At 50.9% G+C, this 25151-nt stretch overlaps 1 protein-coding gene and 1 long non-coding RNA gene across 6 annotated transcripts in view; one reads left to right on the top strand and one right to left on the bottom strand.

Annotated features, from left to right (window-relative positions):
- Nucleotides 1–17043, top strand: part of GATA4 (GATA binding protein 4) — a 79134-nt gene extending 62091 nt beyond the window's left edge. For 4 of the 5 annotated variants that reach the window (XM_079142690.1, XM_079142691.1, XM_079142689.1 and 1 more), the window contains exons 3-7: nt 5694–5863; nt 6671–6796; nt 12726–12813; nt 14276–14421; nt 15430–17043. In XM_079142690.1, coding sequence (XP_078998816.1) covers nt 5694–5863; nt 6671–6796; nt 12726–12813; nt 14276–14421; nt 15430–15612 — 713 coding nt within the window. In that variant the 3' untranslated portion in view covers nt 15613–17043. The remainder of the gene's footprint in view (nt 1–5693; nt 5864–6670; nt 6797–12725; nt 12814–14275; nt 14422–15429) is intronic. The other variant, XM_079142692.1, reaches the window with a different exon arrangement.
- On the bottom strand, nt 949–24859 carry LOC306662702. The gene is made up of 4 exons (XR_013764206.1): nt 24735–24859; nt 24338–24393; nt 22427–22506; nt 949–3182 (listed from the first exon to the last, which is right to left on the bottom strand). It is a non-coding gene; the product is annotated as an uncharacterized lncRNA (long non-coding RNA).
- Between the last annotated feature and the right edge of the window lie 292 nt (nt 24860–25151).

Genomic DNA, 25151 nt, shown 5'->3' with positions numbered 1-25151 from the left:
TGCTGGAGCTTGATGAAGCCCAGAAGATGTGAGGCTCAAGGGCTGCCAGAAAAACCTCAGATTTGTTTGCACCTCGCGCCCCAGACCCAGGCGCCAGCTGCAGGAATGGATCTGGGCCTGTCAGGAAATCCAGGCCCAATTTCTGGTGAACTTTGGATGTGACGTGGGGCTGGGGTTCAGCAAGGGACATTTGGGTGGGGCTGGGATATTGTTCCTGAAGCCCCTCAGCTCTGCAGGAAGATCTCTGGGCAGGAGGCCCCCTTACTAGGCAGAGCCTGGCTTTTCCCAGAAGTCAGCCCTCTTGGACCCCCCTGGTTCCTCCCGGTCCCTTTAGTAACATCAGAATAGCTGCATGGGTAGTGGTCATTGCGTGTACATATTGTCCTTCCTGGAAAAGATTACAGAGTGACCTAGGACAGCAGACATGGAGGCAGGGCTGAAGCCCAGGCCTGCTGCAGCTTGTCACGTTGAATAGAATCATTTGTTGTGAGTTGTGTATTCCCAGCCTGTACACCTTTGGGCAGAGATTTTGCTCCAACTTTGCTGCGTGCCTATGTGTCCAGCACTTGTCACAGAGACCTGTGTAGCAGACACCAGCAGATGTTTAAGCTGCAGTAACCACATCGGTTCCAAAACCCATCCCTCCAAAGTGGCTCTGGCTCAAGATCCAACTCTCCTACAAGTGGAATTTCCAAGTGGCACATCTGCCACAGGGTAGGACCTGGCTCGTGGCACCTGTATGTCAGACTGGCACACAAGCACCTGCCAGACGAGCTTGCTGTCCAGCAGTCATGAGACAAACCTGCTTATGGGCAGTGCCCAGAGGGTTGCCAGTCAAAGCCTGGACTCCCAATTCCCCTCCTCTCCTTGCCTTCTTCCTCGGCCTTGCCATCTTGGGACCTTGACTTGCGTCCTTGTGAGAGTTCCTCAGGCAGAACTGAGGTGAGTAGGTTCACCCAGAGGGATGCAGGAGGTCAGGGAGAGGGTGACCTTTAATTGTGTCACTCCTCTGGGAAGTCAGGGCTAGGATCCTTCAACCTTCTGACTTCATTTTTCTTTCAGGCTCTTGGGTAGAGTAGTCTGTCATGATTCTTAGGAATATCCATTGCTCATCAGAAGACTGGACTCATTTCCCCTTTAAAAAGATTTTTTTCTTAGCTGGGTGTGGTGGTGCATGCCTGTAATCCTAAGAGCTCAGGAGGCCGAGGCAGGAGGATTGCAGGTCCAAAGCTAGCCTCAGCCAAATCAAGGCACTAAGCAACTCAGTGGGACTCTGTCACTAAATAAAATACAAAATAGGGTTGGGGATTTGGTTCAGTAGTCTAGTGCCCCTGAGTTCAATCCCCAGTACCCACACCCCCAAAAAAAAACAAACCTGATTTTTTTCTTTTCCTTTTTCCAGTGCTGGGGATGGAACCCAGGGCCTTGTGTGTGCTGGGCAAGCACTCTACCACTGAGCCAACCCTAGAAACTCATGTTTAGAGCGGGGCAGGGAATGGCAGTGAGGGGTTGGAGTCCCATCCCTCATTCGTTCTGAGCTTTTGATTGCTAAAATGGCCCTTAGTTAATATTTCCCATGAGCAGCAGTGAAGAGCCCGCTAGCTGTGCACTCTCAGTCTTGCTTCAGTTGGCTCTCTGCCTGCAGACTCAAGCTTGGCCAGGCCTGGGAGCAGTGGACAATTCTAGCCTGGCCCTGATGGTTTGAGAAAAGGTCAGCTTCCCAAGTCGCCCAGCTCCTTTCCCTGTCCTCAGCCCTCCCCAAGCACCTGCACCATGGTCTGCCTGCACTCCCCGGCCTCCTGCCCTTCTGGCCCAGCCTCCTCATGATGATCCATCACTGTTATCTCATTGGGTGTTTGCAAAGCACTCTGCAGCCTTGTTGCCCGTTTTCCCTCTTATTTGCAAAGTGCTTTACAGCTGTCATTAGGAGGCTTTCCTCCCCACTGGGGGATGCTGACCCACTTCCCAGGGTTGGGCTCCCACCGCCTCCCAAGTGGTTGGACCAGTTCTCCTGATGCCTGGCCCTGGGTGGTGGGGCCGTCCCCAGTCAGAGACGGCTGCGCTGGCACACTTGCCCTCTGGGAAGTTCCTTCCAGCCCTTCCTGAGGACCAGGACGCGGTTACCGCCGAGGTTCCGCCGACCTCAGTGCTGGCTCAGGCTCACAGCCTGCCACCTCACCTCCCCTGCACAGCAGGGTTCGGACTTTATTCTCTTCGTTCTTCTTTCAGAGAAGCAACTATCTTCGTGTCAGTGTCAGATGTAAGAGGGTAAAATTGTCCTTCTGCATTGTAGACTGGCAGCTTGGGGTCATCTGCTTTCCTGTTTTCTTATTAAATTTTTAAAAACAGGTAATTATGACATTGCAGGATGATGGGTTTTAAGAGGTGGAGCCCGTGCGATCCGTCAGTTAAGGCTCTTTTGTGGTAGTCTTGGCTGCCTTCACGCGTCTGCGGAGTTTTATGTGCTATTGTTCAACTTAACATTATAAAATAAGCATTTTCCTCTATGGTTACATTGTCTTTGTGATAATCATTTAATTTTTATGTAACATTTCATTGAACAAGTTGGATGTTGTGGTAGGAAGTATGGAGGCCTCTGCAGGTTTGGGGTACGTGGTGGTGGGTGGGGAGCCCGGGATCTGACTGGTGCCTTGCAGAAGCATGGCCTTCGCTTGCCTGGCTGCTGTTCAACACCTGCCCTTCTGCCTGGGCTGGACTTCCACACTTCCTATCCCAGGCCAGCAATATCTGCCACCAATCCCCAACTCAGATGAGGGTATGTTCTGAAAACGGATTGTGTAATCCTGTTACTCTTTATTGATACTCAGGTCCAATTTGCCCAACTAGATATTAGCATTCAGAGAGTAGGGTGCCCTCTTAGCTCCTGTGACATCTATCAGCCTGCTTAAATAGCAGATGTTCAGCAAATATTTGTCAGTGACAAATACATATTTGCCAACCTCCAGTGACTTACCCGGCCAGTAAATGGTTCTCAAATGTGTAGCCCATTCTTTGAGGCACACTTGCAGGAGTTTGGAGGCAAACCTTGGTATTGGGTTCTTGAGGCTGGGAAGGTAGTAACCAGCAGAAAGGACACATCCCAAGATTTGTTAGGTCCCTTGGAAAGATCCTGTCCTCCAGTGTAAAACAGTAAGTGTGCAGAGAAGAGGGGATCTCCCTCCCTGAAAGAGAAACAGATGATGAGATTTTTGACCAGAGTTAAAATGAAGCAGAATCAGGGAAGAAGCTGGTCTAGTTTTATTTAAAAGGAGCTGAGTGTAAATCTTTACCTGTTAGAGCAACAGACTAAGATCCTTATGAATGAAATATCTGTGATTTCCTTTAAAATTATAGGATGGGGTAGAAAGTGGGCAGAGGTTTAGAAGAGACAGGATCGACCACAGAATTATTGGAGCCAGATGGTTAAATACTAGTTCATTTTATATGCACTTTTGAATATATTTACATTTCTTTGTAATAAAGAAAAATGGAATGAAAGTTTGCACTAGATCTGGGCTGGAAAGGTGATCTGAAAAGACCTCAGGCATGGCTGAAGCTGGACCGCCTGAGTCCTGGTTCGATTTTGAGATTGTAGTGCCATCTAGTGTTCATTGTGAGCAAAACACTGGCATTGCCTGCTGGTGTCCCTCCTGGTGGGGAATTGGCTTGGTCTAAGGTCGCTCTGTGATTGCCTGGGCCTTTGAGTTCCCTCATGCGGGGCCTGGATTTGGATCAAGCAGGTCTGACAGGGCAAAGGCAAAAGCTGTGGAGGTGGTGATGATGGTGTTGGTCCAGGTGGGGGCAAACCATGGACAGAAGTCACCTCTGAATGCAGGTGACCTTGGTGGAAGGCCCTGAGTGTGACCCAGGTGTAAAAATAGCCTCTCCTGTGACGGCTGTGCTTAGCTCCCTGGCCTGAGCAAACAGCCCCTCGCACCTGCACAGTGTTTACTTGGTGGGGACACAGCTACCTGTTTGCAGGTGCAAATGACTGTTTGTGTACCCAGAGTTGGGGGGAGGGCCCCTCATTCTCCTTCAGTCACATTCCCTTACAGCTGGTAGCTGGGCCATAGAACTAGTAAAATGTGCAGCCTTAACCCCCAAGGCAGGGCCTGAAGTGGGAAGAGGATTTCACTACCCCCCACCCCGCAAAGGACTTCCCATTTTCACTGGAGAATCCACCTTGCCTCTGGCAGCAGGACAAGAAGATCTGAAGACCATAGTGGCTGTGTTTAGGGACAGAAAATCAAATAGCATGGAGTCAGAGGGACTGCTGGAAGTTCTGAGTCAGGCTTTATATAGAATGGAGGAATGAGAAAATTGGCCTAGCTTCTCTCACCCAGGCAATGAGAGGGGACTCATGAGGAATTTGCCAGCTGTGAAATTCTGCAGAACTGGAAGAGAAGGGGAAGGCCGAGTGAGTGAAGCGACAGGTGACGGCGGCCTCTGAGCCTGTCTGGCTTGCTCTGGGGGCTACTCCTGGCTGTGGTCCTTTGTGTACCAGTAAACAAGGAAAAATTCCAAGGACACAGCAGATCAGGCAGATATATTAAAGGAGGGAAAATGAGTAAATGAAGTCTTTTTTTGCAGGGAAATTTGAAAATTCAAGAACTCAAGTAGAAATCAAGTCCCTTTGACCTAGAAATTGTACTTCTAGGAGTCAAGAATAGTGGTGCACACCTGTAATTCCAGTGACCTGGGAGGCTGAGGCAGGAAGATCACAAGTTAGAGGCCAGCTTGGGCAACTTAGTGAGATCCTGTCTTAAAAAGAAAATGAGGGGCTGAGGAGATAGCTCAGCTGGTAGAGTGCTTGCCTCGCAAGCGCCTGGCCCTGAGTTCGATCCCCAGTACCGCAAAAAAAAAAAAAAAAAAAAGAAAAAAGAAAATGAAAGGACTGGGATATAGCACTGCATAAAGTAAAGGGCAGCAGGGGCAGGGGATTCTGCTTCTAGGAGAGTATCCTAAGGAATAACCAGATACGTAGCAGATTTATGTATAAAATGAGCAATATTTACAACATAAAAATTGGTAATTGGATAAAGAGTAATTATTGAATGGTAGTAGTCAAAAGATAGCATATATGTGATAGACTATTATACTATGCTAAAATGAGTTTATAAAGAATTTCTAATGTAGGAAAAAGACTCGAAGTTAAATAACTTGACCTCAATTACTCAAAACCATATACCTCATATAAAATCTTGCACAGAACATAATAAAGCAAAATGATCATAACACTGTGTTTTCTTTACACATTTTGGTACTCTGTGATTCTCCAAGCGTAAATATTTATTACATTTTTATCCAAAGAGAAAAGCAATCTTAAATTTGAAAGAAAAAAAAGGAAAGAAGTTTGAGCAGTACTGTTAGATGAGAACCTTGGGTTGAAGACTCAGAGAGACAGAGAGAGAGCTGGGTTGAAGTCAGGATGTCCCTCTCCCAGCCCCTGCCGGGGATAGGGCTCTTGCTTTGTCAAGGAAGCCCTTCTGCGTCTGGGATGGCTGGGAAGTAATGGAGCCCTTGAGCCACTGCCCCAGGTAAAGGTCAGAGTGAGGAAGAGGAGGGCAGCCACAGGTGGTCTTCCCCTCCCTCCAAGGAAGAGGTCGGTCTTTCTGGGCGCTAGATTCTGGGATGGAAGTCTGCTGGGCAGGAAGGAGGATGTAACCTTGTGCTCTCTCCTGTTTCCCCACCAGTAGATATGTTTGACGACTTCTCAGAAGGCAGAGAGTGTGTCAACTGCGGGGCCATGTCCACCCCGCTCTGGAGGCGGGATGGCACCGGGCACTACCTGTGTAACGCCTGCGGCCTTTACCACAAGATGAACGGCATCAACCGGCCCCTCATCAAGCCCCAGCGCCGCCTGGTAAGCAAGTGCCGACAGTCCCTCCTCCAGCCTGGGGCAGCCACCTTGTCTCCTCCTTGGCACCTGGCTCCAGGGCTCTGATCTTGGAGGAAACGCTCTGGTTTTGAAATTTTGGAACTCAAGGGTGTAGGTTGGGGGGTTAGGTGGGGAGAGGGAAGCGCAGTGGTTGTTACTTCCACACCTTTGGAATTAGCCTGAGCTCCAAGAATGCACCAGACCAACCAGCTCGACCCATCACTGTGTGGAGCTGGGAGGTGAAAGGGGTGGTGGGTGGCCCCGCCCACTCACAGACTGGGCGGCTCCACCCGGATAGGCTTGGCTTCCAACCCTCCCTCGCCACTGGGCTCGACCCCGAGCCTGCTTCATTGTTTTCAGTGGATCAGTTAATAAAACCCGAGCCTAGGAAGGCTGAGGCCCTGGTGTTTGCTCCCAGATCTGTGTTCGTCTTATGTCATTTGATTTTGATCAACACCAGCTCTCTTGTCTGCATGTTGGGGAGGAAGAAATAGCAGGGATAAACCCTTAGCCCTGCTTCTGAGGTCCATCAGGTTCTTCCACCGCCCTTACCAGACCCAGAAGCAAACATTAATTCTACTTTGGGGAGAAGTTTCTCGGCCTGCAGTGGTTTTGGCGCGATGTTGAATGACAGGATTTCAGGCCGCAGTGCACTCTGCTCGCACTGCCAAGGTCTTGAAGTAGCTTAGTTAACTGGAACCAGGCGCTGCAACTGGTCCGAGGTCATGCACGGGGCCTGGTGGCCTTCCCCTGTCTTCCAGTTGTATACAAAGGTTTGTTTCCTGTTTGCAGTCCGCCTCCCGCCGAGTGGGCCTCTCCTGTGCCAACTGCCAGACGACGACCACCACGTTGTGGCGCCGCAACGCCGAGGGTGAGCCGGTGTGCAACGCCTGCGGCCTCTACATGAAGCTCCACGGGGTGAGTGGATTCGGAGTCTGCCCTGCCGGCCCCACCCTCTGCCGCCGTGCCCCGCCCACTCGCCACCCCGCCCCTCCCGCCGGCCCCACCCTCTGCCGCCGTGCCCCGCCCACTCGCCACCCCGCCCCTCCCGCCGGCCCCACCCTCTGCCGCCGTGCCCCGCCCACTCGCCACCCCGCCCCTCCCGCCGGCCCCACCCTCTGCCGCCGTGCCCCGCCCACTCGCCACCCCGCCCGGCAGTCACCCGCCCACAATGCCCTCTTGCGGGAACTCCTGAAGGGCCAGGTGGTGTCCAGGATCTTTCATTCCCATCTGCTTCTCTTCTTCAGACTAGAATTCGTATTTTTTTTTAAATTTTTGTTTTCCATTCTTAAAATTTAAAAAATACATATTTGAAAGGGAATCTTTGCCACTGTGCTGCTCTCATTCAGGTTTCACATTTTAATTCCCATTTTAAAGATGATACTATACAAATGTTTCTGCTCAAAGGATAAAATGTTAGCTTGTCTAAAGATAAGTGTCTGGGGCTGGGTGTGGAGGAGCAGGTCTGTCATCCCAGCTACTGGAGAGACTGAGGCAGGAGGTTTGCAAACTGGAACTCAGCCTGGGTAATGTGGTGAGACCTGTCTCAAATAAAATGACAGGCTAGGGAGGTTGCTCAGTGGCAGAGTGCCTTTGATTCAATCCCCAGTCTCAGGATAAAACACAACAGAACAAGTGTTTTGGGTAAGGTGTGCCTCCGTGGTAGAGTGATCACTTGGCCTGAACAAGGCCCTGGGTTGGATCCCCAGTTGGGGAGGGGGGTGACCATTTAGAAATAAAAGTAAAACATGACCTCCACCTGTGCTTTAAACAAAAATAAATTTAAGTGATTTAAAGACACCACATATACAACGTCTTCATAAGAAGATGAAAATACTGGACAATAAAATATTACAGTGAAAATACTAGAAAATAAAATATGTACAATAAAAATGCCAGATAATAAAACTCAGGAAACAAAAGAGGAGGTGTTACATAACATTGGGCCTGGGAGAAGAACTCCTTAAGCAAGCTTTTAAAACACTTAAGCCCTATGAGAAAAGTTAAATGTATTTGATTGTTAAACATTTTAATATTTGTGTAGAAAATGACACCTCAAGGAAGTAAAAACTTTCGTGACATGCACGTAATAGTTCCACAACACAAAAAGTCCCTGGGAAGCTCTTTATGTTCTGATTTGGGACGATTTCCATTACATAGTGTTGTATTTTGTTGCTTTTAGGGCAAGGTGCAGCACACTGTACATAGTGTGGCACCATTTGTGTGTGTGTGTGTGTGTGTGTGTGTGATGCTAGGGATTGAACCCAGGGCCTTGTGCTTGTGAGGCAAGCACTCTACCAACTGAGCTATCTCCCCAGCCCGAGTATGGCACCATTTTTATAAATGAAGAGGAAGCACATAATTTATATGCAGATGCTCATACACATACAGTATTTCTGGAAGAATACATAAGAAATTGATGACTCTGGAGGCTGAGGCAGGAGGATGGGAAATTCAAGGCCAGTGTGGGCAATTTAGTGAGACCCTGTTTCAAAACTAAAAATAAAAAGAGTTGGGGATATATTTCAGTGGTAAAGCACTCCTGGGTTCAGTCCCCAGTACTGAAAGAAAAAACAGAAAGAAAGAAAAGGAAAAGGAAGAAAGAAAAATAAATAAATTGGTAGCAGGGGTGCTCCAAGAACAGAAATGGGGGACAGGTTACTGAAGTGGTAGCTCAGTGGTAGAACATTTGCATAGCATGCCCAGGGCCCTGGATTCCATTCCCAGCACCACACGAGGAGGAAGGGGAGAGGAGAGGGAAGAGGTGAGGAGGAAGGGAGGGGAGGAGTGAGGATAGGGGAGCGAAAGAAGAAGAAATGGGTTTTGGAACAAGGATTAGAGGAACATGGTTCTCACTGCGTACCCTCTTTGTACCTTTTACATGACCTATATACAGATATTTCTTGTTCAAAGGTAAACTAAACTAAAACAAGACAAAACAAACAAACCAAAATCAAAAACAGAGTCTATAGCCTAAGAAGAAAAGTACAGTTGGTCTTCCCGCTCCCTTACCAGATGGGCAAAAGGTGCAGAAAGCTCACAGGAACCCCCGAGGCAGCCGTGAAACGTGCACACATGCCTGACCTCACTGGAATCAGACAGTGTAAACTAAAGCAATCATGAAATTCCATTTTTGGCAAAAATGTAAGTGGATGGTAAAATCTAGTGCTGGTGTGGATTTGGGGAAATAGGTACTCTTGTGTAGTGTTGATTCATATGTGAATTACTGCGTGTGTTCTTTTAGGAAATTAACCGGGCAGTACTGATAAACAAGTTAGAAACACACATACCGTTGCATATAGCTGCTCTACTGCTGGGAAAACAGCTTGTAAAAAAAAAAATCGAAGAACCACCACATGGTAACATTTGAACCGTTCATTGCTGTCATTTTCATAGTGACAAAACTAGTTTAAAAATTTCAGAGCCCCACCAGGAATGACTGAATAATTATGGTATACCCCATAATATGCAATATGGGGTAGAAACTTAAAAATAATGAAGCCATGTATCTTGATCTAGAAAATGAAAAAGCACCCTGCAAGTAATACGTATAGCATGACCCAGACGATAGGGGATGGGGGGCCACAGATGCCCACGAAGACAGAGATGAGTGATCAGATGAGTGAGGGATGAAAACACACACACACACACACACACACACACACACACACACACACACTTGTGTAGATTTGTATGTGTACACAGGTTTGAGAATTTTTTAAAATATAAGAATACATAAATAGACTGTTAAATTCACTTGCCTCATGGGGATAGGACTGCTGGCAGGGCTTATTAATCTCATAATTTCTTGTCATAATGAGCAAACAAGTGTCTAGAAATGTAGTCATGAACATGTAGAAAATATACTTCTTTACAAGGATGTTTGTCAACTCACTATCATAATGAAAATGGGGGGGGGGGGGCTGTGAAGAGGAAAATGGTCGTAGAAACTTGTTCCTTCAACCCCCAGCACTGCAACACCACAAAACAACCCCCGCAAAAAACTATCGTTCCTTAACCGGGGAATAGCAAAAGAAACTGGTAGGGTAATAATTTACAGGTTAAAAAAAGATCATGTCCTCAAGAAAATCAAGAATAGAATCACCATGTGATACAGCAATACCACTCTGGGTATGTGTCCAAAAAACTCAAAGACTAGGTCTCCAAGAGACATTTGCACCCCTGTTTTTTAGCCTCACACTACTAGAGTGCAATGCCTGAGGCAATGAGCTTCGTAAAGGAACAGGTCTGATTAGCTTTGTTAGTTCTGGAGGTTCAGCTCCACGATCAGGTGGCCCTGTGGTCTGGACCTCGAGTGAAGGTGGTGCATCGCAGCGGTAGCCCTTGTCTCTCTGAGGGACAGGAGTGGGGTCCCCTAATCTGCTTTGAGGTCACACCCGCTATGACCTAAAGCCCTCCTTCTAGGCCCTGCCTCTTAAAGGTCCGTAGCACTCCCCGCGTGCCACCCTGTGCACCAAACCACCTGGACCTTTGGGGACACTACTGCATTCAAACCACAGCCCTGTTAATGGCAGTGCGAGTCACAGTAGTTATAATGCGGAGGCAACCTGTGTCTATAGACTGGTGAATAAACAGTGTGAGCTACGCAGACAGATTACTCAGCCTTGAAGGGGAAGCACCATCTGGCCCACGGCACAGAATGGGTGAACCTCAGACACTGTGCTATGTGACACCCTCAGTCATGAGAGAAATACTGCATGGTCCCTCTTATGTGAGGTTCCCTAGAGCAGCCGAAGCATAGCGACAGAAAGTAGAAGGGGGTCACCAGCGGCGGAGGGGGTGAATGGGAGTTAGTGTCCAGTGGGTGCAGAGGTTCACTGGGAAGACGGGAAGTGTTCTGGGGGGAGGGTGGGGATGGTGCAGAGCAGTGTGAACGGGCCTAACACTGTGGAACAGAGCACTTGAAAGAGGTTGAGCCCGTGAATTTCCTGTAATTTATATTTGTGTTTGACTACACATGTGAATTTAACTACAGTTGAAAAACAAATGTTCTGAAATGCATGGAGATAAATGTGAGAGTGGGAGTTTTCTGAAATCTGGGTGGGCTTTAGGAGGGTTGGGGCTGGACTGGGGCTGAGGTTGGGGTGGGGCTGGGACTTGGTCTTGGTCTGGGACTGGGGCTGGGACTGTTGCTGGGAGTGGGACTGTTGCTGGGAGTGGGACTGGGGCTGGGGTGGGGCTGGGGCTGGGGCTGGGGACTGTTGCTGGGGCTGGGAGTGGGACTGGGGCTGGGAGTGGGACTGGGGCTGGGGTGGGGCTGGGGCTGGGAGTGGGGCTGGGACTGGGGCTGGGAGTGGGGCTGGGGCTGGGGCTAGGACTGGGGCTGGGACTGGGGCTGGGACTGGGACTGGGGCTGGGGCTGGGCTGGGGCTGGGCTGGGGCTGGGGTGGGGCTGGGGCTGGGACTGGGACTGGGGCTGGGACTTGCTGGGAGTGGGACTGGGGCTGGGAGTGGGGCTGGGGCTGGGGCTGGGACTGGGTCTGGGACTGGGACTGGGGCTAGGACTGGCGCTGGGGCTGGGCTGGAGTTGAGGATGGGGCCACAACTGAGGCTGGGGCTGTGCTGCGGCTGTGGCTGGGGCTAGGATTGGGGCTGAGGCTGAACTGGGGCTAGGGCAAGGACTAGGACTGAGGCTGGACTGGGGCCACGACTGGGGCTGGGGCTGGGTTGGGGCTGGGCTAAGACATCTTCCTCCAAAGGTGGGAAAAGGTGGTGGCTGTAGAGGCCCGGGAGGTGATGGGCAGGGTGTCTGCCTGCTCTGACCCAGAGTTGAATGGGAGGCAAGTCAAGTCCACATAGGTCGTTGTCTTTCTTTACCAGGCCCTGTGCATCTTTGCGTCAGTACTCGCTTCTCTTTCCACACTTGCAAGTGTGACCTCTATTAGCTCCATGTGACAGACAAGCAGGGCATAGGCAGAGCTAGCAGGTTGGTTCTGGCCTAAGAGAGAGCAGATGCAGGGAAGGCGCAGGCTCTAAAGACATGGCTCTGGGCCTTTGCAAGCCCAGGACACTTGCTTAGCATCTGTGATGGCACAAGGGTGTGACTCTGCCAGTCACTGCTTGCTCTGGCAAGTGTTGTCCTCACACAGTTCATGTGGGGACCTGGCCACAGCATTCTCTCTCTGGTGTTGTTCCGTGGGCTCCTCTCCACCTGTGCACCCATCGCCAGCTCCCGCAGGACGGCAGGGTGGAGCAGGTGTGATGCGGTGCCCTGCGTCTCCAGTGCCAGCACCACCCCAGTCTGAGTCTGCTTGCTCAGCCTCCTCACCAGCATGCCTTCCTATTCCTGCAGCGCCTGGTGTGCCCACTGCGCCTGCCGCCTGCATCGCCCACCCCTCGTGCTCAGAGCTCTCATGGCTCGGGGGCACCTCAGCCACGCCTATCTTGATACCTCCTGCCTCTCCTCTCCCCCAGGACACTGTGGACTGTTTCTTCTGTTTTCCCATGTCATCTAACAGAGTGTGATGGTTTTTCCTTGTCTCTCTTTCCCGCTAACGTGAACTTCCGGTGGGAGGGAACTGTGATTTTCTAGTTCTCCAGGGTCTAGTAAAATACCCACCACATAACAGGTACCCAATTAAAATTTTTTTTTCTGATATTGGGGATCAAATCCAGGGCTCCCTGCGTGCTAGGCAAGCACTCTTCCCTCAATATGTTTTTAAAAGTAGACTTGATTTCTTTCTCGGGAGAGTCCCAGGGCTGTGCGCCTGTGCTCAGCCTGGGTTGTAGAGGGTTGCTTAGGCGTTGCTTCCTGGCAGTGTGTATTTCAACACTGTAGCAGGTGTGTACAAATGGAAAACCACATGTGCTGACTTGTGACCCCTAGGTCCCCAGGCCTCTTGCGATGCGGAAAGAGGGGATTCAAACCAGAAAACGGAAGCCCAAGAACCTGAATAAATCTAAGACAGCAGCAGGTGAGGAACAGAGCTCTGCTGGGTGAAGGGGCCAGGAGTCCCGGGAGTGTGTGCGAATCACCTGTCCTTGGTCAGTGAAAGCCGGCCTGGGCTGCTGAGGTGTGTGGCCACCCTAGTCATCCTCAGCTCTGCAGGACAGAATGAATAATGTTGCCATGGTACACGGGGAGCTTGTGGAGCTGGCTCAACTCAAGCTGGGGTCTGATTGCCCTCAACTGCAGTGGACAGCTGGACCAGTGGAGGGCCTGAGGCAGACAGGAGCCCATTGCTTGGTTCCTTTGCGTTTGGTGCTCTGGCCACCCAAGAACTCAATCCCTTTAGTTGTCTGAGAACGACAAGGGTCCTGTTAGTCATGTTTCCTATAGACTGACCTATAACCAGCTGTCGTTAATGTCACATGGTGCTTTGTACTTTAGGAAGCTCTCTTGTAATAGCATCTCAGTGGTGCACACAGGACTCCAGAGAAAGTGTTTATTAACCCTGTCTTTCTAATGAGCCCTCTGAGACTCAGAGAGGGCCCTGACTTAGCCAGAGTCATGTGTAGAACTGAAATTAAAACCCAAGTCTTTATATACCAGGGTTAGTAGTCTGTTCAATATACTGCTCTGCCTCTTAACTTCTAGATTAGTAATGAGGGCTACTCATGTCCCCTGCCCAGGCATTCCCTACCCCATATGGCTACCAAATTAGGGATCTGACTGACCAGTGCTGCAGTCGCAGAGGAAGTAAACTGGCTGATACGGTGAAAAGCTTATCTTCTAATCTAAAGCACAGCGGTCAGTGAATTGCCCATTTCCACCTCCAAGGACGTGGTCACAGATCTGCTTCCTTGGGTTTAACATTGGCTGGCTCCTTCTGGCAGAATACTTCCTGCTAGCATGGCCTGCTCACACCAGTGCCCCTTCCTTCTTCCTCCCTGCTGCTTGTACCTGCAGCACTGTCCCTGTATCACCTCACTTTCTCACAGGTAGCCATGCGGGCAGTGCAAGCACTCAGTTCAGCTGTGCCATCCTATCCAAATTCCAGACCCAGGGAGCTGGGCTTGGTGGTTGAACCTACTCTGAACCCATACAAGGCCTTTTATAGCCTCCATTTGTCCGGGTCAGTGCAGCTCTTCACGTTTTGCTGTGGAGATATGAATTTGATTGTGGGTTGCTGTCCCAGACGCTTCTGAAGGTATTCCATAATACACAGTGTTTGCACTTTTTGAAATCCAGAAGGTCTTGAATCCTGTAACGTGGCCTCAAGGGTGTGAGGCGTGAGGGGAGGGGACGAGCCTGTCATTTGGGAGTCCCCTTGGAACAGGACACTTCTGCACTTCAGGGTCTGACAGGGACCCCTGCTTCTTTCCCCAGAAAAGGTAAATAAAGCCATTAGCAGGGACCTGCCCCGGCTCCCTCTCCGGGCCACCCTCCGCTCACCCCTGCCCTGGGCGGGGCCTCGTGACTCTGCCTTGTTCCAGGTCCTGCTGGCGGCGAGAGCCTTCCTCCCACTAGCAGTGCTTCCAGCGGCTCCAGCAGCACCACCACCAGCAGTGACGAGATGCGCCCCATCAAGACAGAGCCTGGGCTGTCGTCTCACTATGGGCATAGCAGCTCCATGTCCCAGGTACGCCCTGGGCAGGGGGGCAGGCCGTGTGGGCAGTAAGCTCCAGCCGGCAGGTGGCCAGGCTGGTGCTGGAGCTGCAGCCAGACCTGCAAGAGGCAGGCAGCAGCAGCCCTTGCTGGGCACAAAGCCCTGCCTCTGAGCCCTCGGGGCGTCTCACCAAGCCACAGCGGTTTGGTTGCAGGTGGGACGTCCACATTTAGATCCTCTGTGCCATGGCCTTTGGAGACAAGGAGAGGGTGCCAGGGGCTGGTGCCCAGAAGGGAAGGAAGGACCCTGCTGGCCTGCGCACTGGCTGGGAAACCGCAGAGGCAGGGTGGATGCAGACATCGGGCAGGGCACCATTTCACAAGGTCCCTCTGGGTTTTTGGTACTAGAGATTAAACCTGGGAGTGCTCAACCACTGAGCCACGTCCCCAACCCTTTTTATTTTGAGACAGGGTCTCACTAAGTTGCTTAGAGCCTTGCTCAGTTCCTGAAGCTGGCCTAGAACTTTCAGTCCCCCTCAGCCTCTTGAGTCCTGGGATCATAGGCATGTGCCACTCATGCCAGGTTTCTCTTTGGATGACATGAGGGGGTCAGTGTGTCACAGTCTACCTTTACCAGTCCCTGCTGTGGTCTCTTCCCAGCACTTCATTGAGAAGCCACGTCCTCCAGTTGTCAGGGTGATCCTGGGGGAACCTGGTCCCATAGAACAGGAGCACTTCATGGCCCGGAGGATGGCCTCTTGACAGAGAGATAGGGATGAGAGAGTAGAAAATGTCTCTGATTGGCAGAGCCTTCTGAGAAACCATGCATTCCACAAACCTGCTGGGCCACAGCCTGGTTATGTAGCACTCAGAGGCTCCAGTGAATCTCGCAGACCCTCTGCATCCAGGTCCCAGGGACCAGGGAAACCCTGTCCTGCCCTGTCCTCCTAGGCCTCTGCTCAGTGGCTCCCCCCGCACCACTACCCCCCACCTGAGCCCTCAGGAACATTCCACCGGCCTCAGGGTGCTCTCTGCCTTGCAGACGTTCTCCGTCAGTGCAGTGTCTGGTCACGGACCCTCCATCCACCCGGTCCTCTCGGCCCTGAAGCTCTCCCCACAAGGCTACGCATCTCCTGTCAGTCAGTCACCACAGGCCAGCTCCAAGCAGGACTCTTGGAACAGCCTGGTCTTGGCTGACAGTCACGGGGACATAATCACTGCGTAATCTCCCCTCCTACCCTCCTCAAATTCCTGCACGGACCTGGGACCTGGGAGCCACCCTCTGCCTGGGAAGGACTCCAGAGCAACTGGGAAGAAACTTGAAGTCAATTGGTTCTGAGAAGTGGGAGCTGGATTCTCTCAGATGCCTTTTCAAGTGGGGCCTGGAGAGCCCACACCCTGACAGACGCACCCACCCTTTGCTGCAAGCACAAGTCTCTTCCATGGAGCTGGTGACTTCTCATTCCCTGTCCCACCCGGCTGCCCCTGACAGAGACAAGGTGTCGTCCTTCCGTTTCCCACTGCTGTGGCCTGAGGCGGTGGTCTTACCACAGTGTTCCCAGCACTGGGACTCCAAGGGTGGCTGATGGGGCAGGGCTCTGGGCCCCCCACTGCTGCCTGAAGAGGGCATCTGCTTATGTGTATTGAATGTGACAGGCCCCTTCGGGCAGCCCCTGCCCTTTCCCAACACTCCCAAGGCACGGCACATCCCTGCACCCCCATAGCGGATCTGACTCCAGCAGCACTGGGTGCCGTGCAGATGTTACGGAGCGCGTCCCGGAAATGGAGGAAAGGGTTGCACCCCACACAGCGTGGCCCCATCAGACAGTAGTCTGGCAGTGCTGCTGCCCCCAGTCCTTTCCCTGCTGTGGACTCTGCTCCTTCTCTTCTCCCACCAGGGCCTGTGCCATAGAAATCCCTTCTGCTGTTCTGAGTGATCGGCTCTGTCTTCAGCCCAAACATGCCTCTCCCTCAGCAAATGGGAGCTCGGTCTTATAGCTGAAGAGCACCCTTGGTGTGCCCTCCAGCATCCTCTGTTCACCGGGTCACATGCAGAGGGACTGAGAAGGGACAGAATCTCCTGCTGCTAAAACCATCTGCGAACCTTCATCCTGAGGGCCTCGGGGGCACGTCCTGCTCCAACCCCAGCTGGCTGCTCTCTGAGCCTGCGGACAGTGGCTGAGTCGCCAGCGCCGGGACCTGCACTCTTTCCCAGGCAGGGTCCTTCTGTCTGGGAGATGGAAAGCTAGAGAGTTTGCAGGATCAAATCAAAGCAAACAGCAGAACTGGCAGAAAGGACGAGGGCTATGAGAAGACATGGAGGGAGGACTGGAGGGGACGTGCAGCTCCCAGCTGTTCGGAGTCGCCTCCTCTACACGCTGGCTCAGAAAGACTTCCTCCCTGGCCTTGTTATCAGCAGAGCCGCAGCTGACTGTGGCATTACTCCATCCTACCCCAGACTCCCAGCCCCACCCCAGCCTTCCTGGCCGTAGCAGAGTACCTTTGAACCAAGATTCTGTTTTAATCATCATTTACACTGTTTCCTCCCTGACGGCTGCCCTCCATTACCTCCCCAACCCACGAACCTGTTAACATTGTCTTAAGGTGAAATGGCTGTAAAATCAGTATTTAACTAATAAATTTATCTGTATTCCTCCTTCCCTCTCCTCCCTCAGGGGTCTTCACGGGCAGGACCAGTGCCGTTTTCTTTTGCAGGGAAGCCACGAAGGCCTCTCTGGGAATCCACCCCCAGGTTTCTTCTGACCAGTTTTCTTCATCTGTCTTGGCAGTCCCCTCTGTAGGCGGTGGCAGGCGGAAAAGGTGCTGTCCCAGCCCTGCTACTAACGGAAGGTCAGGCTGCACCTCCGGGCTGCCGTGTCCCAGGACAGGGCTGGACCAACTGCTAACCCAAGCTCCTGTGTCATCGTCTTCTTAGGAGACAGCAGTTGTCACCCTGGGCGTAGGGGTGCTTTTAGAGCTTCGCCTGGATCCCCGGGGCTCCAGTTACCTGGGGGTACGTACTCTCCCCAGTCCCTTCCCCCCGGCTTGAGCTTGGAGGGTAGCCCTGAGGGCTCCTGCCATCTTCTGCTCTTCCTCTGTGGTTTGATCCAAACAGGCCCCAAGAGGGGCAAAGATGCCCACTCAGTGAGATGAGACTGGAGCGTTGCCGCCTCTGTCCCTGTGGCGTCTCCTCCTTTGGCAGTGGGATTGTTTTTTCATCTTACCAGTATGTGGGGAGGGGAGAAATGTTCCCAATTCAGCCCCCTAGGGATGGGGTGGCCAAACAGATTGTCACATTCAGAATGACCCTTCCTCTCACCTGGCTTTTGCCGTTGGGGATTGAACCCAGGGCCCTGTGCTTGCAAGGCAAGCACTTTACCAACTGAGCTATCTCCCCAGCCCGCTTTATTTAACTTTTTATGGTACCTCAAATAGGTAAGAAACAAAAACAAAACAACAGTGACAACAAGAAGCCCACTTACAATTTTTTTTTTTTTGGTACCAGGGATTGAACCCAGGGGCGCTTAAACACTGACCCACATCCCCAGCCCTTTTTTTATCGTATTTAGAGACAGGGTCTCCCTAAGTTGCCTAGGGCCTCGCTAAATTGCTGAGGCTGGTTTTTAACTTGCAATCTTCCTGCCTCAGCCTCCCAAGCCACTGGGATTGCAGTCATGCACTACCTGGCAACAACTGTGCCTGGCAACAACTGTTCTTCAGTGTGACACTGTAAAGCTTTTAAACTTGCTGTGGAATAGTCAGGCCTATCCAGTGAGCTTCCACCCCAAAGATGAGTAGAAGATAACTTTAGTATAAGTAACTAGGTAGATTTAAACTGGGTGCAATGTTACACACCTATAATCCCAGGCTGAGGCAGGAGGATGGCAAGTTGGAGGCTAGCCTCAACAACTTAAGGGAGACCCTGTTCAAAATTTTTAAAGGCCTGAGAATATAGTACAGTGGTAAAGCACCCCTGGGTTAAATCCCAGTACAAAAAATAAAAATAAAAATAAGACAGATTCAAAGCCAAAAGCTACCAGGACTTAGGTTGGTGGCAGAAACTACATGTTTTCTATAATTAAATCTTTTCTTAGACATTTGTGTCACTTCCCTTCAGCAATGACTTTCAAAACAAAATTCCATATGATAGCAGAAGATTGCCTTGTTCCTCATATAGTTTACAAGTGGTACCCACCCAAACAGGATAACTTGGTCTCTTGGCTTACCAGACTGGCTGCTTCCCCAAATACATCCTAGGGCAGGGGGAGCTGCCGCCAACGAGGATATTATAAAAGAAGCCACTTCTGGATGCTTGGGACATGGCCGGGGGGAGAGAAAAGTGGGGATTGCAAAAATAGCATCATTAAGATAAAAGGCCTCCTGGTGGGGGATAAGGCAGCCCGTGAATGTGTGTCTACGTAAGAAATCCCTCATGTCACCCTGTGGTCACACTCTGGCTGTGACGGAATCTTTTTAAACCCAGGTGAAGTCAATTCCCAGTTATGGAGCATGAATCCTGACACTTGAATGCCCTTCAAAGGGACAGACCATGGCTCACTTGTGACTGTGCACCAGGCAGAGCTGGGGGACACTCACGACCGTCCCCCAGGCCCTGTGTACTGACTGTGCTCACCTTGCATCTCTAGGACAAAACGCCTGCGATCATTAACATCAAGAGTCAAGGTTTATCTTGGCCCACAGTTTGGGAGGTTCCATCTAAGACCAGGCAGACCCATTCCGCCGGCCTCTGTTGGGCGTGCTGGATGGCAATGGCAGGAAACTCATGGTGAAGCAAGAGCTCGATTCATCTCCAGGATGCCAGAGGGGAGATGGGGAGGCCAGGGCCCTATTCCCTGTGAGGACAGGCCCCAGATGACCCAAGAACCTCTCAGAGAGCTCCAGTTCCTGAAGGTTCCACTACCCTGGCGTGGCACCACCCTGGGGACCAGCCTTTAACACCCAGCCTTTGGGCATCAATCAAGATCCAAACGATAGCACTGACTTGTGTACTAAGTGTGTGAGACACTGCCAGTTGGAGTGAGAGTGATGTTTTGAGGGTTTTGTTTGTTTATCATTTTGTGACATCAGGAAGGACTCTTCAGATTGCCCCTTGCCTTGCTGGATCTACAACACAAATGTCCCATCATTCTACAACAATGCAAATGTGTGTTGTCCCGTAACAAGGAACAGCCTCAAGAGCACCCAGGTGCAGCTTGGAGAGTGAATCTGCAGGCACCCACTCCTCTGGTCTGCCTGCCCTGGTGGTGCTGCTCACATCCAGTTACTGGGGCGTCTCTCCCTTACATTGTAAGCTCTGGCTCCCATGTGATTTCCTTGTTTCTCCTTGATAGTGGCAGCAGAGGCATTTGCAAAGAGACTCTGGATTTGAAAATGAGTGGGAACAAAACACAAAGCCAAGAGGACATTAGAACAAACCTAAGGCTTCCGAGACCAGCTCTCCTGGCCTGTGCCTTGCTACCTCATTCCTTGGCTGGCACCCCCAAGACGGAGGGTTTAGTTTTCCAGAGCAGTAACTGCACAGCTGTGCCCTCTGTCAATTAGAACAGGGTGGGATCACAAAATGCCTGCAGGCACCCTCTGCTGGCAAACAGACCCAGGTAGAGAGGTCTTCAGGTAGGTACAGGAGTGGGTGATGAATGAGACCCTCACCCAAAACCTCTGGATTCCTACGGGTCTGTAACTGGGTGCAGAAGAAGTTCCAACCAGTTCAGGTCAACTGTGAAATCACTGCTTCCTGGTCAATGAATCGCTGATCCTCAGGAGTTAATTGGGCCAGCTCTGCACTGGGGGCCATTCTTGCAGACTGTTACAAGGACACCAGAGTCTCCTCTGCTACTTGGTCTAGAAGATGAATTTGCTCAAGTGAAATGAACTGTAATTAGAGGTGTAAGCATTTTGAGATTGATCTTCCCTCTTCTGTCCTTTGGCTTTGGAACTCATTTAAAAAATGGAAAATACCTGACATCTTTAGGGCCCTTGGTCATCTGAAGCCATTCATTTGGATGGAAGAGAGATGGGCGAGAAGAGATAGAGGTGGAAGTCCACACGGGCTGAGGACTAGGACTCAGTCAAGCAAAGCAGTAGGTCCTGCTGTTTACCGTGACCTTCAATGAAGGAGTTGCTTTATTAGTCGAAGAATTCCTAGGTGTGGCTGCAGTGGGACGGCAGGAGTCAGCCTCTGTCCCCATCTGTGACCTCCTCAAATACAGCCTTGTGTACCTTGCCATGGAGATTTCCTTACAGGGGTCTCCAGTCTCAGAGTTTCTTTGCCCAACACCCCCGCCTCATGGTCCTCATGTCTTGAATGGTTCTAGCCACATAATCACATGGGGTTCCCTCATTTTCCATCCATCCGAAATCACTTCGCATGAACTATACTCAATTTTCAAAAGAACAAAACCATAACTGTTCATCTCTGTTAACAGGTATCAGAGGCCCAATCACAGCTCAATTCTCTCCGAAGTAAAAGGTTTTTGTGGATGGTTACTTAGATAGATACTAAGTGGATGGTTACTTAGGGGCTTTTTGATTATTTAAAATGGCTTGTGGGTTCCTAATGAGTGACTCTCTGGGTCCCTGTGGTACATATACCTAGGACAGTTCTGTATCCATACACATCTGTGTGCTGTGGCTTCCTCGGGCAGCAGGGCAAGGGAAGCACTGGTACATGCCCCAAACTGGGAATTCTGAAACCTGCTTTCTAGTCCATGTGTGGTCACAGACCAGCTATGTGGCTTTAGGCACCTCAGCCTCCTTGTCTGTAAATGTTTTGCCCGGGCATGCTATAAGGTCCCTTGGAGTCTAATCCATCTGTGACAGTAAATGACATGAACTTGTCCTTGCCAAATTTGTTGTGGCACAAGGGACACGCATCACCTGTCCTTTTGGTACCTGCCATGCTGTGGGTATGGTCAGAAGATGAAAAGAAATATTCTCCAGAGTCACACTGGATTAGACCTAGCATCCATGCCTAAGAAGTCACAGGAAGGTGGCTTGCCTCTCCCTGTGGGTCCCACACACTTTTGTGGGTACAGAGGAAACCTCAGAGCCTAAGATTTGAATGTGCTGCTTCTGGAGTCTAGACATTGGTGCTCTACAGGTACAAAGTATAAATCTGACATCAGTGAGAAGCTGTTGAAGAAAAATCCATAGGCCCTGAAAAGGAATCCCCGCCAAGGGAGCCCCGGGCAACATTTTCAGTCTGCAGTCACTGTGCTGAAGAGGGGCATGCGGAGGCTTAGTACAACCACCTCAGCATGCTCCCCACTCCCAGCTCTGCTGACAGGTTTGGGAGGGCTGCAGCTTACTAACTGCAATAGCAAGGAGGCTTGCCACAGGATTCCAAGGACAAAATATTTGGAGTTAGTCATTTCTGCAATTTGGGGTAGTGTTTGTTTTGTTTTATTTTTAACTTGTGCGGGTTACAGACTTCTCTGCAAATGTGCAAAAACTGCTCATGTTCCCCCAAAAAGGTGAACACAGCTTGAGAGTTTGCGCACCACGCAACATTTTAGGGTTTTATGAATTCTGGAAGCTTCTCCATATTCCCCTGGTTAAGAAGCCCTGCTGTGAGGCTCTGGTGTAGTCCAGGGCTGCAAGGTCCTGTTTGTCACACTGACCATTGAGAGTTTGTCTATGGTGTCTTGGTGCTTAGTGAGATAAGCTAGGCCCAGAATAAATCTTGCTGTTTAGTTGGGAAGCCAAGCAACTGAACCTCCCCAGGGCAGCCAAGATGCTGCTCTTGGCTCCAGGATTGTCCTGTAGCCTAAAATCTACCTGTTGGCAGCTGCTGTCCAATGACAGGCCTGGAGGACTGTTCAATACCTTCCTTCCAGAAAGTACAGGTCTGGACTCTGAGAGTTCAGTGGGTTACAGGAGACAAGCTACTAAGGCTTTGGGAGGTTAGCATCACTAAGGTCTTCAATAGCTGCCTTGGGAGAGTGAAATGAAGCAATGAAAACTGAATCCTGCTAAGGAAAAGGAAGCCCGGTGCTGGGATGTGTGCCTGACTTACTTACAGATCATGGGGGTTTCAGAGATTCTGAGGGTTCAAGCCCTCTTGTGCCACCATGACGGGAACTTGCCTGAAGCCACAGACCTGGAGGGGGGAAAAGCATGTTTACTCACTCACTCTCCTCACTAGGAAGCCGAAATTGACACTGCAGGGTGCTTGCAGTTTGTGCATTTACCATTTGGGAGTGCACACGCCCCTCCCTTTCCACCTCTGGTATCATTTCAGTTTTCAAGCCATTAAACTGAAAAAATTCTGCCAAAAGAACATGCGCCTACTGAGCACTACTGCATCCTAGACCCTGCTAGCTTTGTGAGCCACACTGCACACCCTCACAAGCACGAAGACGACCCCACCCATAGGTCTTAAGTCACTTGAAGGTCACAGAGCTTTTAAATGTGGATATTCACACCATGTCCTCTAGACTCCAGAATCTGGGCTTTAACACCCACCCTGATTCTTGTAAACAGTGGAAACCTACAAGCTGGGGAGCCCTACACAGCTTGTTTCTAAACAATTTACTGCTTATGTATGTTTCTTAACTAATGTCAAATTTAGACATTCTTTCAACTTCCAAGTACTGTTCTTCAGGCCCTAGCATGTAAAGCATGAAGTGTGGTCCTTTGACCAGCAGCATCAATCCCTAGGAACTTGTTGAAAAGACAAAACCTTGAGCCCTGCTACAGACCTGAGCCAGAATCTGTGTTTAAACAGATTTCCTGGTGATTCACATGCTCATTAAAGTTTGAGAAGTATGGCTTTATGTCTAAAATACCATGAAATAAATGTCCTGTTTAATGAATAAATGTAAAGATATTGTGACTTGCTTGCATCCCCACAGGTAATAATGAGGCAATACATGTAAAGAATATACAAACTGACCTGCATATAGAATCTGCTCAATAAACAACAGCTATAGGGCTGGGGCTGTAGCTCAGTGGTAGAGCACTTACCTAGCATGTGTGAGGCACTGGGTCTGAGTCTCAGCACCGCATAGAAATAAATAAAGTTCCATCCACAACTTAAAAAAATAGCTATAATTATAAGTGATAGAGCCAAGCTGTGAACCATTTAGCTTCTCAACTGCATAGTCCCTTGACTTCAGAAGAAGCATCTCAGATGGGAGGCATTCATTCTACCAAGTGAGACAAGGACTGAGGCTATGGCTTCCCTTCCAAGCACAACCAGTCTACAAGGGGGACCAAGGGACTCTGGAAGCTACCAAAGAGTGAGCCTGATCTAAAGCAAGAGGCATCCTGTGGTGGGGATGCTATTTTCCTGAAGAGGCAGATATAGGAACTTAGAAATCTTGTCCTGCCAACCCATGCTCTCAAACCTCACCCTTCTGCCTCCAGGGGTCCTCTTGTCCTGAGGCCTTCCCAACTTTCCTCTCCGTACCTGCCCTGACCCTTCAGCAGGTGGCACCGTGGAGGGCATTTATATTGTGTTCTGGGACTGGGTCGGAGTCCTGAGATAGCCAAAGCCTCCCAGGGCCCTCCATTAGGGTCCTGGACCTGCCATCCTGGCTGTTTTCTGAACACCTGCTCAGCATTTCCCAAACCTCCTTGGTTACTACCTGGAAAATGCTGGCTCCCATCCTCCTTGGAGAACTAACAATAGAATGTATTTATCTTTGAATAGCCTATTATTCAATTGCCTTTCTCTTTCAAATACAAATTTAATACACTTTTATATACGAAGACCGCTGACACTGGCTCTCCCTATATTATTCAGAATGGCCTCTAATTCCTGGGCTCAATAATTTTCTGCCTCAGACTCCCAAGTAGTAGGACCAGCGCCCAGTTTTACACTAATATTGCATACAGTAAAAATTGCATATAGTAAAAATTCAAATAATAATATTAAAATCATATAAAGTAAAATAGCCCATCCTTTAAAAAGGGGTCTGGGAGCATACCTCATTGTGAGAGCGTTTACCTAGCATAGCGGAGGCAGTGGGTTGAATCCCCAGCACTGAAAAAAACACACAAATAAAAACTTCATGGGAATTTCTTGACAATCTGTTTCCTTTCCCCCATTATTACCGATTAGCTTGAGCCAAGGCCTGAACCACTCAAAGGCCGCTCATTCGGAGCGCCTGACTTCTCCGTAACTGTCCTCATGAGACAGTAAACGTGCCAAGAGTGTCCTGCTTTCTCAATCCCAGAATTCGTCTCTCTCCCATCCCGTCCGCCACTGGTCCTGCCTTCAGCGCCCCCAACCCGGGTAAGAAGCCCGGCCCCTAACACAGATTTGCGCGCCCACGCGCGGGAGGAAGAGCCGGCGCTCACCACCGAGACCCGCTCCACGCCTACCTCCAGGGTGGAGCCCGGGCCCCGAGGGCAGGACACAAGGCCCATTCCGCGGTCCCGCAGCAGAACCCCACGCCCACTGCCGGGAAGAGCCCGCCCTTCGCCCCCAGGACCCAGCTCCACGCCCACCCCGGGGGCGGAGGCCGCAGAACGCCACGCCCACTGCGGGGAAGAACCCGCCCCTCGTCCCCAGGACCGAGCTCCACGCCCACCCGGGGAGGAGACCGCAGAACGCCACGCCCACTGCGGGGAAGAGCCCGCCCCTCGTCCCCAGTACGGAGCGCCGCACCCCCCCCGAGGGCGGAGGCCGCAGAACGCCACGCCCACTGCGGGGAAGAACCCGCCCCTCGTCCCCAGGACCGAGCTCCACGCCCACCCGGGGAGGAGACCGCAGAACGCCACGCCCACAGCGGGGAAGAG

This window comes from Sciurus vulgaris (assembly GCF_902686455.1).
Source record: "Sciurus vulgaris genome assembly, chromosome: 5".
Lineage (NCBI taxonomy): Eukaryota > Metazoa > Chordata > Mammalia > Rodentia > Sciuridae > Sciurus > Sciurus vulgaris.
This window is presented reverse-complemented; position numbering and strand designations above follow the sequence as displayed.